General features: G+C 38.4%; 1 protein-coding gene across 4 annotated transcripts in view; it reads right to left on the bottom strand.

The window, feature by feature from the left end:
* Window positions 1-14,337, bottom strand: part of BTBD9 (BTB domain containing 9) — a 413,472-nt gene that overhangs the window by 345,451 nt on the left and 53,684 nt on the right. For all 4 annotated transcript variants that reach the window (XM_027057832.2, XM_027057831.2, XM_015069790.3 and 1 more), the window contains one exon: window positions 13,804-13,923. In XM_027057832.2, the coding sequence (XP_026913633.1) occupies window positions 13,804-13,923 (120 nt within the window). The remainder of the gene's footprint in view (window positions 1-13,803; window positions 13,924-14,337) is intronic.

Genomic DNA, 14,337 nt, shown 5'->3' with positions numbered 1-14,337 from the left:
TGGTTTTTCGTTTTTCGTTCACACCTGTTCTCTTTCTCTGTGTTAACCAAAGACATCCTAATTCAAGCTCCCTTCACATATGGAATTACTGCAAACTTCTAAATGAGGGTTTTGCAACCTCGGCACTGCTGACATTTTGGATGGAATAATTCTTTGTCACAGGCGGCTGTCCTGTATACCGTACAGGCCCATGAGAGGCCAGTAGCACCCTGCCCCTCAAGTGTGGCTGACAAAAATGTCTCTGGACATTGCCAAATGTCCCCTGGGGGGTGCAAAATCACCCCCAGTGGAGAACCACTTTCCTAGATGACCTCAAGAAAAAGCCCTCTAAAATTACCCAGTCAAAACTCAACTCATTTTTCCAGGCCAACTTAAATTTCGTCTTTTCAGTGAAAATATGGATGCTTATCAACAAACAGATGCACAACTGTTTAACTTTACAAATAATCAAAAATTTGCACACTAAAACAAATGAGAGCCCGCAGTTGCTTATCGGTTTGACAAAACATTAAAAACAATGATAATGCCCATTGTTGATAAGATGTGAAGAAACTGGTAGTGTCATATACTCCTGGTAGGAACAAACTGGTATAATGTTTCTGGGTGGCATTTACCAATAGGTCTTGCATTTTAAGATGATCATATCCTTTGACTCTGCCAATGTGAAGAGATAATCAGACAAGTATACAGACTAGAGTGTTCTATAACAGTAAAACTGAAAGCATTCTAAGTCCCTCAGTAGGAGACTGTTAGGTAAACAACAGTACATTCAGAATACTGTGCTTTCACACTCAACAATAGCCAAATTATGGAAAGAGCCTAAATGTCCATCAACTGACGAATGGATAAAGAAATTGTGGTTTATATACACAATGGAGTACTACGTGGCAATGAGAAAGAATGAAATATGGCCCTTTGTAGCAACGTGGATGGAACTGGAGAGCGTTATGCTAAATGAAATAAGCCATACAGAGAAAGACAGATACCATATGTTTTCACGCTTATGTGGATCCTGAGAAGCTTAACAGAAACCCATGGGGGAGGGGAAGGGAAAAAAAAAAAAAAAAGGAGGTTAGAGTGGGAGACAGCCAAAGCATAAGAGACTCTTAAAAACTGAGAACAAACTGAGGGTTGATGGGGGGTGGGAGGGAGGGGTGGGTGGGTGATGGGTATTGAGGAGGGCACCTTTTGGGATGAGCACTGGGTGTTGTGTGGAAACCAATTTGACATAAACTTCATATATTGAAAAAATAAATAAATAAATAAAAAGAATACTGTGCTTTCAAAAAGGATAAAGCAAAAAAAAAAATAATGAATATAAATATATACGTGCAAGGTTTCAAAATAGTATATGTGCCATAATACCATTTTTATAAATTACACGTTTACGTACCGTGATACACAGAAGAAAGACTCAATGAGTATTTGTCAAAATATTAACAAAATTTTTATCCTCAAATTACATTTTGAATGTATGAGAGGAACTGTTAAATCTTCTTTAAAAATCTCTTGGAAAAGTCCAGCTTAACGAACTGTACTTTAAAATTTTCAGTTTACTTAAAGCAGGTTTATACATTTATTTGCCACCTTTATTTCAGGCAAGTATCCTGAGTTGGAATATTCTGTTCTGAGCCATATTTTTGCCCTAGAGAAATCAACGGTAAAAAGGAAGTTTACAGAGAGAAATATATTTTTGTGCATGACAGCTTACCGGTGTGATGCATCCATGAATCATATTGAAAATATGTCCCTTGAAATCAAAGAAAACAATATGTTTATACAAAGAATGTGCCCCAAAGTTCCCCAATAAAGGAAAGTGTTTAATCAAAATATTTGTTGACAGCTGGTTAGTGCCGATTCTAAAGTAGAAAAGAAAATCAGTGTCATTGTAGTCTTTTGTTTTGTGTACAAGAGCCGAATATGCAAATTAGCCCAAAATGGAGACTCATTATCTGTTTTACACTTCAAGTGTGATTTTAAGCACTGTAGGTATATATACACACACACACATCCAGAATACACATATATCTCAACAAACCATGCACATCATCTGTTCAGAACTGAGAAACGCATGCATGCTTCTACAACATTAAATGGAAGGCAGATGGTAGGCACTGATCAACAGAAATAAAATAAAATCCTTCTAAATCCCACTCCCTCTAACATTCCTTCTAATTTTTTTCTTTACAAAAATATCAAGCAGTTCTTCATTACTGTTGATTTGCAACTTCAAAATTACAATAGGCAATGCAAAAGAGGATTTCAGAGAGGGAAAAATGTCTTTTGGCACAGCCTCTCTTTCATAGACTTAGGCAAGAGATAACACTAACTTTGAAACTCATAGCATACTGTAGTTTTATCAGTATCTAATGTGTAAATTAGCTCTTTCTATAACTGGAGCTTTAGCTTTCAAAATACATAATTACTGATCATTTTAGTCTGCATCACATTTCTTTTGCAGGGTGAAAAGAACTAAAACAGCTGTTACATCCTAATAGCTTCCTAATGTGCACAGAATTTCTATGACTATTAGAAATTAAACCTACAGCTTCCTATCAGGCAGAACATATTCATGTGTATATATGACCCACATTATTTGGAAGAACAATTATTAACTTATGAAATTATAATTTGAAACATAATGAAGTAAGACTGTTCAGGAAAATATTACAGCTCTTAAATGGGGTCAAAGCCGCCAGTCCACACCAATCAGTTCCCCCACCTTTCCTCACATCATCGATAATGTGCTTTGGGCTGAAGGGAGTCCAAGGGTACATGCGACCACCATTCTTTGCAGGGTTCGAGCCCTCTATTTTCATATTGGGAGATGAATTTTTAGAAGGTGAACCAAGTTTGGCACTCTGCCCAGAATTTCTGGCAGCAGACAAGCAATCTGGTTTCACTTCTGGTCCACTCTCCCCTAAGCCAACCTTGTATCCACAGAAAGCACCCTGGTCTAGGGAACTTGTGCCATTTATAAAGATCACTGAGAAAGCTCTGATGGTTTTATTAACCATGGGGCTTGTACATATAGTCCTCTTTGAGCATATTTTCTGTGGAAAGAAATATTACAAAAACTAGTTTCCTAGTATCTCTAACATTGAGGAAAAAACAGCAATGTTAAAAGGATTTTTCCAGAAAAACAGATTATTATTCAGGCAACTTCCTTCAGGAATGTTAGAAGGCTAAAGAGATTCAACAAGATATCTGATGAGCAACTACTACCAAAGGAATATACAGTGAGGTCCAGGAACTACAATACAAAATAATTAGAGAGGCATACAACATATATTATGTAATTAATGGCTGAATTGGGTGATTTAAGCTATAAATGTTAAAAGGTCAGAGCAATCACTGCCAGGCCGTGTGGGGTGATGTGTTGATATGCACAGGCCTAACTCCCCACTGAGACTATTATTAACTACTTGACCAATATCTTCTTTATGTTACCATTTCCAAAGTAAACAAGAGTAAAAATGGTTATATAATTCACAAATAAATCTGTGTTTAAGTTTTTTTTCTGATCTCCAAGATCTGAGATCTAGGTGTCCTTCCCTCTTCTTGATCTTTCAGAAAGCAAAGTCAGTGAAGCTTTACTCCATTGATACCATGCTCTTATTCATTCTGGAAGCTGTGCTGGAGGTCCTGGAAACTCTTTCCCACCATTTCCATTAATTCCTGGTTTCCTATTCCCGTCCCACAGCTCACATATGCTGGAGGCTCCTCGCTCATATTAAGAAGCCCAGAGTCCCAGATGGCTTTGTATTCTATTCCCTCCTTGCGTTCTACTTGATAGACCCATAATCCCATGCCAAGTCGCACAGTACCTGGCCTCCCGGTTCAGGATTTCCTAAGTTCCATAAATAAGTGTTGGGGACACTGCAGTACCAAAACAGATTCCAAAAGAAGATCTCAAACAGGAAAGCTGATTTCCTAATGTACATTTCCTTACATGCAGCACATACTCAACAATGAAATACTTACGAAAATGTATTCTTTTTCTAAGCAAAAGACACACTGACTCAAATCCTGGATCCAAAACAGGAACTTTTTCTCTGCTTCTTGGGAATTTTTGCTCTTTTCTGAATATTATTTGTGAAAATTAACCTAATTTACAGTTCTCCCCAGGGAGTCTTCTAATCTCGTTGAAAGACATTTAAAAAAAGAAAGAAAGAAAGAAAGAAAGAAACTTTAAATAAAACCAAGTCCCAGATACCTGAAACAGTTATACAAGGTCACATAAAGAGAGAAGGACTGTCATTCATGTACATGTCTCTGAGCTTAGGGAGGTATGGGAAGATAGAGGGTAAACAGACGATTTTGACTGATGAGACAAAATAAGGCATTTTTAATAAGAACCAAGGATGAAACTAAAGAAGCAGAAGGACCAAATGATGAAGAGTCTTGAGAAGAGGGTTCAGGTTTGGCCAAGTCCAATGCAGACTCTGCCTTCGGCAAGTGTCCAGAACATCCTTTCTCCATTTGTCTGCTGGCTCAATCCCTTGGTCCTTTATGACTCAGTTCAAATCCTGTCTTCAGTAGGAACCCCTATAATGATGCTCTTGCATACCCTATATATTCCTTTATCATTGCACCTATCGTATTTTACTTTGTCAGTCCTTGGAAGGAGAGCAAAAACTGTTTCTAGTTCATCCATTTATGCCTGACACCTAGACTAAGTGCCTGCAATACAGCAGGTATTCAGTAAATGTTTGTTAGATGAATGTCTACACGAATAAATCCTGTAAGTAACAGAGCACTGCTGAGGAGAGTGAAAGCATGAGAAAAAAGATTTTTGATGCTCAACCAGAGAGGTATTATCTGAACTTAATCCTGGACCTAAATGCTTGGGGAGCAACTATTAGTGCCACCAAATATAGTTCCTGCCCTTCCAGAATGAAAAACAGACAACGGCTGTTTGTGACAATAACAACAAGTCATTAGTATTATTAACATCATCTTATGCAATAGGCTTATTAAAAGGCAGTAATTTATATTCTAAAATTATAAAATAAAATGCAAAAGAAAAGGACAACCCTGTTGTTTTCTCATATTCCAATTCCTCTACTGAACACACAACAGTTCAACGTGTTATTACTCTTTAAACAAAACAAGCAAAAAAAGCCTGGATGTGATTTAATAACTTAAGCACAAACAGTCATGTCTCCAAGGTCTTACTGAACAAAACACAGTGGTTCTTTTTTCTTTTGGCCTAATAAGAGGACTGTAAGTGAAAATAATAAATAGAAAATTTCTAAACTTAAAAAAAAAAGTAATTCAAGAGAGAATCCATAATATATGAAGTATGTTTCTAAATACACTGGACGCAAAGCAAATCAGGAGTTAAGAACATCAGGCTCCCTATTGTAATAATAAAGGCTACAGTGATCTTATTGGGAACTAAGGGGCCAGGGAATTCAAAGCTCTATTGACAAACTGACAATAAAGGATTGCTACACTCCCTTTGACACATTTTAAAAGAGAAAACTTCCCCAACTGTTCATCATCATCCTCATCCACATCGTCAGTGGCCTTGTAGTCTGGGTGGCTATGAACCCCACGAGCAGAACAGAATGCGGCCACAGCAGGCCCTCTCTTTTGGCATTCCTGGAAACTGCTGCTGCCCCAGAGGCAGCAAGAGCTTCTTCGGGGCTTCATGTCTCCTCCTGCGCTAAACCAGAGCTATGTCTTTACCTCATATCCTACAAAGGCAATGTAGGGCCCTGATGTTAACTACAGTCAGATGGGACCTGCAAATTTAGCTTCCCTAAGGTTCAGTTTCCTCATTTGTAAAATTAGGTAGTTAGCGGTATTTTCTCTCGTAGAGCTACCATGAGGATACACAAGGTAATGACGTGGCTGGCCCAGAGAACATGCTCCTTCACTGTTAGACTGTCCCTTCCTGTCTCTCCCGAGGTCCTGTAATCCTGTCTCTCTTTTCTTCATCCTCCTTTCTTTTGCTCCCCGATTCCTTATAACTACTTAATGGATCTATCTCCTTTGAGTTACTCTTTTATTTCTTTCAAAATTCCAAAGGAAGATTAAAAAAAAAACCCACCTTATTTGTATGAAACTGATAAATGTACTACAGAAGCCCACATAGCTGCTATACTTTGCAGACGATGGGTCAAGAGCTGGCTGCTATCTACAGACTTCACACATAATGTTTCATGTGAGTTGAAAGACTTAAATAGTACAAATAGTTTCACATGTTATTTCACAAATATTTCACATATTTATTTCATAAATCACAGACTTCAGAACAATCTATGTATAAATATGGTTTTATTTAAAAAACAAAAAACAAAAAAGCAATTTCAACCTCTTTGGCCTCAAGTAAAATTGTTATGATTTAGTGACACCATGTGGCTGCACTTTGCTTTGCATTCTCAGAAGAAAATGTTCCTGCGTGCAGGTTTGCTCTATACTAGTTCAATTATGACGTCAAAGTTGTAGGTACAATTCACACTAAGTATGCACTAAAATGTTTCCTTTTTTAAAAGTGAAACTATTCCTTTCTTCCCTATATCTGGATAAGGCATTGCTTGAATTCTGAAGATGCCAATCACATAAAGAAATAAAGCCTCAGCATAATCCTAGCTACAATTCTAAAGCATCCCGGTGAACCAATGAGTAAGTGCCTTCCTCGGAAAGTAAAGGAATGTATCAGTGCCCAGTTACAGAAGCAGGGGAAAACAAGAGAGAAAAGAAAGAAGACATGCAGCTTTTGTATAATGTTAACATGGTTGGGAAAGAATGCTTGCATAAATAGCAATGTTTATTTTCTCATTTGTTTTATGTCCTATAGATCTATAGCACTCTGTGGGTACCATAATCTAATGAAGATGGGTAAAAAAAAAAAAAAAAAAATACTGCACCTAATGATGGCAGAGATGAGGAGGGACCTGGAATGTATGGTAGCAATAAAAGAGATTAAAGTGTCCTATGTGAAAAAACAGTGCAGTTTTAGTATCCCTCTAATGAGGCCTCCTACAGTAGACCAGTTACTCCTGAATAACAATCAATGTACACCAAAGAAAGGCTAACTATCTAAAACAATGACCAGAAAATATCACTCCTTTCATCTCAAAGAATACCCACCTCCCTGCTCAGGCCTTCTCTGACCACCTTTCTAAAATACCCTCCCCAACACCTCCCCTGGACCACGGTCACTATCACAGTACCATCTTCACAACACTTAAAATGACTTGATGCATTATCACTTGTTGATGTTGGTTTCTCCCAAATTCCATGACAGCAGAAACCATGGCAGTCTTCTGCAGGTGTTATGGCCTCGGTATCAAGTACAGTGCAGAGCACAAAGTAGAGCTTACTGCAGAATGAGTAAGTGATGAATGAGTGAATGAATGAAAGAACTGATGAATAAATGAAGAAAAATCTATTTTCTTAGCTGGTGAAGCATGCCTAAATTTCTTGTTGTAAGTGAAAGTAGAACAATTCTAGTGAGATATTTATCATCATTTATGGCCTCTAATGTGACCACTGAGACCAGAAGACAGGCCGGCAGATGCTCTATAACATCCTTTCTTTTTTCCAGGACACATTTGGCAATTTATAATATCAAAAAGAGGGAAAGGAAACTACAATAATTACAACACTTTCAGCAATAGACAAAGAAATCAGTGAAACAGAGTGGAGAATATGCTAGAATTTAGCATATGATAAATATGACTGTTCACATTCATGTGGTAAGGAACAATTATTAAATAAATGGTCTTAGTCAACTGACTATTCCTACTGAAAATACACACAAAAAATATTCTGGCTGAATTAAATATCTAAAGACAAAAATAACAAATAGTAGAAAAAGTTTATAAAAATATAATATTCTTTAATGCTAGAATGAGAAACACCTTTTCTAAACATGATAGCAGACCACCAGGGATCATAAAAAAGATTAACAGATTAGACTACTTAATGTATATACATATGTATGTATGCAGGTATGTATGTATTTTTTGGACTTCATTTTTTAAAAAGTGAAACTCTAGGGGCGCCCGGGTGGTGCAGTCGGTTAAGCGTCCGACTTCAGCCAGGTCACGATCTCGCGGTCCGTGAGTTCGAGCGCCACGTCAGGCTCTGGGCTGATGGCTCAGAGCCTGGAGCCTGCTTCCGATTCTGTGTCTCCCTCTCTCTCTGCCCCTCCCCCGTTCATGCTCTCTGTCTCAAAAATAAATAAACGTTAAAAAAAAATTAAAAAATAAAAAAATAAAAAGTGAAACTCTATATGGCAAAAAGTACCAGTAAAACACTAAAAACTAAAGACAAATTGTACATGACAGGCAAAAGGACGGCGTGTGTGTGTGTGTGTGTATACATAGATATCTCAATGTGTATATGTCAAGATATCAGAATAAGTTCTCCCAAGACAGAAAAAGATAATTGTGTCAGAAGAAAAATATGCAGAAGACAAAAACAGGCTTTTCATAAATGAGAAAGAACAATGGCCATTATTAAAAACTATTCTACCTCATTGATGATAAAAGAAATCTAAATTAAAATAAGTTGTTGCTTTTTTTTTTTTTAATAAATCAAGGCTCACAATGGCAAAATGTTGACAAGCTTACATTGGTAAGGACTCAAAGAAACAGCACTTTCATGTGTTATTGGTAGAAATTGGGTACAACTTTACCAGAGGGCAAGCTTTATCAGTATTTAAAATATGTCCTACATTATAATTTTATAATAAAAATGTCATGAACAAGACATTCCCATTTCTTGTACTTAAAAACAAAAGGGGCCATTTGGAACTATGTGGATAGAACTGGAGGGTATTATGCTAAGTGAAATTAGTCAGTCAGATAAAGACAAAAATCATATGACTTCACTCATATGAGGAGTTTAGGAGACAAAATAGATGAACATAAGGGAAGGGAAACAAAAATAATATAAAAACAGGGAGGGGGACAAAACATAAGAGACTCATAAATATGGAGAACAAACTGAGAGTTACTGGAGGGGTTGTGGGAGAGGGGATGGGCTAAATGGGTAAGGGGCACTAAGGAATCTACTCCTGAAATCATTGTTGCACTATATGCTAACTAATTTGGATGTAAATTAAAAAAAAATTTTTTTTAACGTTTATTTATTTTTGAGACAGAGCATGAATGGGGGAGGGTCAGAGAAAGAGGGAGACACAGAATCTGAAGCAGGCTCCAGGCTCTGAGCTGTCAGCACAGAGCCCGACAAGGGGCTCGAACCCATGAACCGTGAGATCATGACCTAAGCCAAAGTCGGATGCTTAACCGACTGAGCCACCCAGGCGCCCCATTTGGATGTAAATTTTAAAAAATAAAAAATTAAATTAAAAAAATAAAAAATAAAATAAAATTTCAAAAAAAAAGGGGGGATGCCTGGGTGGCTCATTCAGCTGAGCACCTGACTCCTGATTTCATCTCAGGTCATGATCTCACGGTCACGGGACTGAGCCCCGAGTTGAGCTCTGCACTGAGCATGGAGCCTGCTTGGAATTCTCTCTCCTCCTCTCTCTGACTTTCCCTTGCTCACAGGCATGTGCGCATGCTCTCTCTCTCTCAAAATAAATAAATAAACTCTAAAAAAAAAGAAGAAAAAGACAGAAGCTCTGTTTTGTGTTAACTGAGGTCATCCCTCTGGTGCCACATTCCTGTCAAGCCACACCCTTCTCAATACTCTTTCTGGCCTCATCTTCAGTCACTGCTCCTCCTGACTCCTCCCGTGTCTCTGACCAGCCCGTACAGAAAACACACCTGCCTTCTAGTCTTTTCTTCTCTCTCTTCACAGGCATACCTGGGGGACGGTGCTTGCAGGCCTGATATTCCTTCCCTCAACTCCCAGGTATGGCCCCAGGATCACCTTGGTAATTCCAGCTACTAGCTGCCTGCAGGCTCTAAAATCCACCTCTACCCATTCACACCCACATTCTCAGGTCCTCTCCTATTTTAGCACTGTTGTATGGCTGCCAAATTATTAGCACCATGTTGAGAAACAGCCAGAAAGTTTTTTAAAGCACTCCATATTTGCCACTCCTTATTAGTGTTTTTTGTTCAGTCCTTGGCTCCAGCATCTAGGAAAGATGTGGAAGGGCTTGAAGAGAGCTTACTAGATAGCCAAGACAATGTAAAGGTTGGAGAATTTATGGGTAGAGCAGAAATTGCCTTTTCCTGAGAAAGAGGAAGCTGGTAAGACATAACGTGGTTCTGAGTGCATCTGAAAGATTATACTAACGTGGACAAGTCAATTTTCTTCATCCCTAGGTGGAGGCTGAGCAGGGGGAGTTATTAGTCTAGACTTTGGCTCTATAGAACAGTCCCCACTTAATCTACAGCACATTCCTAAAAAAGGGCCCAGAAGACAGAGCAGATCATTCCCTCCACTCACTATTATGGTTGGAATAATCACTCTGACTTTGAAGCCTGACATTATCCTTATTGCCACTAGATAAACTCTACTACCTTGACGAAGTGAAGTGCTGCTAACTGAACTACATTCCACATGATATATATAAATGGCAAATTTTATGCCATATATATTCTGTTACAATAAAACCTGTTTTACCAAAATGAAAATACATTAAATCCGTTAGAAGCACACCAATACGCAGGTTATGAGATAAAGAAAACCATTTAAGGCATGTTTTGGACTGCTATGTATGGACTGGCAATATGGAAAAGTGTTAAGAAGACTAGGCTCCTGAGGTCAGGAACAGTTTCCTCATAGTGAGAGCCCCCATGGCCAAAGAGGATGGCAAGAACGAATCTCTTTCTCTGAAGGTCAAACACCAGTTGAGAGCCTCAAAAATTAGATAGATAGATAGATAGATAGATAGATAAATAAAAGCAATTTAAAAATAATAAAAATAATAAAAATAAAAACCACTACTGACTGAGCCTCTCCTTTGGGCCAAGCAGTGTACTCAATGTTTGTACATATGCCGTGTCATCTAACTCCCCACGGCAGACCTCATAAATGGTGTTGTGATATTGCTGTTTTTTTACTGGTGTAGAAAACTAGGGCTTGGAGAAGCACGGCTTAACGAAGATCACCATGCCAGTATTCAGTGAAACCAGAATGTGAGAAGAGCTCTATCTAGCTCCACAGCCCATGGTTTCTATGACACAGCACTGATTTCCGTGCAATCCAGCCAAGACTCAGAGAGATTCAGTTAGTCTCACACTCCCCAACTCACAGTCTCCTCTTCCGGGCATATAGTTGATGTAATCTTTCATCAACACCTGGTACCCATATCCTTCAGGATTAACCTCAAAATTCAGTTTCCTGATGAAAAACAGGAAGTTACCTCTGCAAACAGTACAGAACCATGTACCACTCCGAGACCTTTCAAGCACTAATATATATTTTAACAAATACGTGGATAAAAAGTGCCAATGAATGTATGTACATATTAATGCTGAATCAATTCTCTTCATTACGCAGTCAGGGCCTTGACCTCACGAAACCTGTGCTAACATTTACAGAGTACCTACTGCATACGAGGTCACAGTCTGAGTACCATGCAAGAATACTGAAAGATTAGAATCCATACTCCTTGCTTCCAAGACTTTGTAATTTTAGTATTGGAGGCAAGACAAATACTCAAAGGACACCGAAAAACAAAGGTGACGTACAAATGTGCAAATTAACTAAATAACGCCAAGTAATTTATATGTACCCAGTAATGTTCCTGGAAGATGTGTATTTAGAACATTGTTTAGACAGTCAATAAATGAGTGTGAAGATAAGAAACACCAAGTATAAGACATCCTTGGATAATCAACTGAGACTTAGTCTTAGGTTCATTTTTAAAGGCTACCAAAATTCCAGTCTATTACAAAAGGCACTTTATAAAGGAATGTAGTAATTAATATGTAAAAGTGGTTATAAATCTTTTTAAATTTATTTCTTAACTACTATGGATATCAAGATTATTTCCTTGTCTTGTTACCACCATCTCTAACACCATCTTTGCTCAGTTTTTCTTGACCAGCGCTGGGAACTGGCTATACCAAGACAAAAACCAGCATCATGAATACAGCCAAGCTCTACAACACATAAAAGCTACATCAATAAAAAGCAAGGCCACACAGAAGAGACTAAATAAGGAAAGGGGAGTATAAGTAATACCCATTAGTAAATAAGGTGAAGTATATTTTCTAAAAGCCAGAGATGGCGAATGAAGGCATAAATCTCCCTCCACACAGTGGGAATTTCCGAGTGGGTAAAGCATACAGCCTCTGTCATGGCTACTATTATATTCATGATGATTTGTTCTGGGAGTCCAGTTCCTCTTGTTTCAAATTAAATGCAACCCATACAGTCCTTCAGTCCACATCAGATGCTTTGGTTGCTATGTTGCTTACTTTTTAATCCAATACAACCATAATAACCTGAGTCAATGCAGACTCAATCTTCTCCTCCAAGTTGGGGCCCCTCTGTCACTCTCAAAGTATCCCTAGGCAGCTCTGAAACACAAAATCTTCACTCAATTTCTTGTCCTTCTTTTTTTAATCCATTCAAAACTCCTGATAAAAGAGCAACTGCCAGACCTGCAACACTTTAGTCTCTCTTTGGGGAAATGAAATTGATTTCTTTCATTTTTACACAAGAGGATCCCTGGGTAACAATATTGTGTCCGGTCATACCCATAAAAAAAAAAAAAAAAAAAGGCAACATTCTTTACTGTACCAGAAGGCGGAGAGCTTTTGTGGAGTTCCTTCGGTGGAGGTTAAGAATTCAGCCTGATGCTGTTAGGTCCTAAGTTTATTAAGTATAAGGGTATCTTCTGACCTGGAGAGTACGTGCTATTGGGCACCCCCAGCTGCTCCAAATCAGTCAGCTGGGGTCATGGATGAGGGTGGGGATGGGAGTGGGTAAGAGGCCAGAACCACATTGCTCCTGGTTTACACCCCGAATACCTTTCCTTCTCTTCTTGCCACACCTGACTAAATGAACCAATCATTTTCTGCTTTTGATCTTTTGACTCTAAGATAAGGAATACCTGAGGGCAATTTCCAAAGGGAAAATTACAACAGAAAAGAAAAAAAACAGCAGAACTTTGGGCACCACCTTTTCCAACACCCAAATTCATTAGTTGTATAGGTTTTACAGAATTCAGAAGGTTTAGAAGATGGCCTTAACCTAAAGGAAGAATATGAAATATTAGAACAGTAGCTCATCAACATTTTTTAAAAGCAACCTTGTATGGGATTACAATATGTAACAACAATAAGAACGAAGGTGCTCTAGTTGAAGGGAGGGTGTGAGCCTGGAGCCCCACCAGCTCAGCCTCCCCTGCTCCCAGCCCAAACCACTAGAAACACTTGGTTCTGTCAAACTCCACTGATAAGCACCAACCTAGAGAAAGAACACAGCTACTCAGAACATGCACACTAACATATAAAAATCTCCTCCTGGCCCTGAGGACTACCAAGGAAGCCTCCAGAAATATCTCCCATGGCTTTTGCAGGAAGAACACAACCCCTACCAATCACTCTGCTTTCAGTATATAGCATGGAGCTTAAAAAGCATCTCTACTTCTCAGTGTTCGCTCTCCCTTCTTGTTCTTATGGGTCTTCTGCTGAAGTCTGGCACAAAATACTGTGGATAAACAGTTCCGCAGTATACTCTAGAATTAAGATGCTTAATTTTCCATATTTTCTCTAAGTTTTTTACTTGGGATGCATTTAGTAGCTGATATCCTGAAAAAGTCTTCTTCCATGAGACAGAAAAAAATGTAGCCCATTTCTCAAAGTCCAAATCTCCTTAAATAAACATCAAAATCATTAATTAGCCACGAGAACTAACCTGCAGACACGGGCTGGAAAATATAATTTCTGCCAAGAACGACACAGATACTGCGAATGATCAATCACTCTGATCCAATCAAGTTCATCCATTGACACTTCAATGAAGTATGAGTAAGACCTATGAATCAAAAGGAAAAAGGCAGAAAAAACCATATTAAAATAACAAAACCACATTATACTTTAATAAAACGTTAAAGGGTACAAAAACTACAGTATTCACTAATTACATTTTCTGCCTAATGGTCATATTATTCTCCATAACAATCAAATTCAGAAAATAATAACATCTGCATAGATCCCTGTATTGTAGCATTCACCACAATGTATCGAGATTATCCCTCGGGCACATCTGTATGCTTTAGTAGACCACAAGCTGCTTAAGAACAAGGATCACGCCATATTCGTCTTCACATATTTGGGGTTTAGCATGCTGTTTAGCACATATCTGGCACACAAGACATTTGCTCCTTTTCAAACAGAGCCAGCTACCTTGCTCCTACTACATCAGCAGATTAATAAAGCCATGACAAGA

Source organism: Acinonyx jubatus, chromosome B2 (assembly GCF_027475565.1).
Source record: "Acinonyx jubatus isolate Ajub_Pintada_27869175 chromosome B2, VMU_Ajub_asm_v1.0, whole genome shotgun sequence".
NCBI classification, from domain to species: Eukaryota; Metazoa; Chordata; class Mammalia; order Carnivora; family Felidae; genus Acinonyx; species Acinonyx jubatus.
The sequence above is the reverse complement of the archived record's forward strand: the minus strand, read 5'-3'. Positions and strand labels throughout refer to the sequence as shown.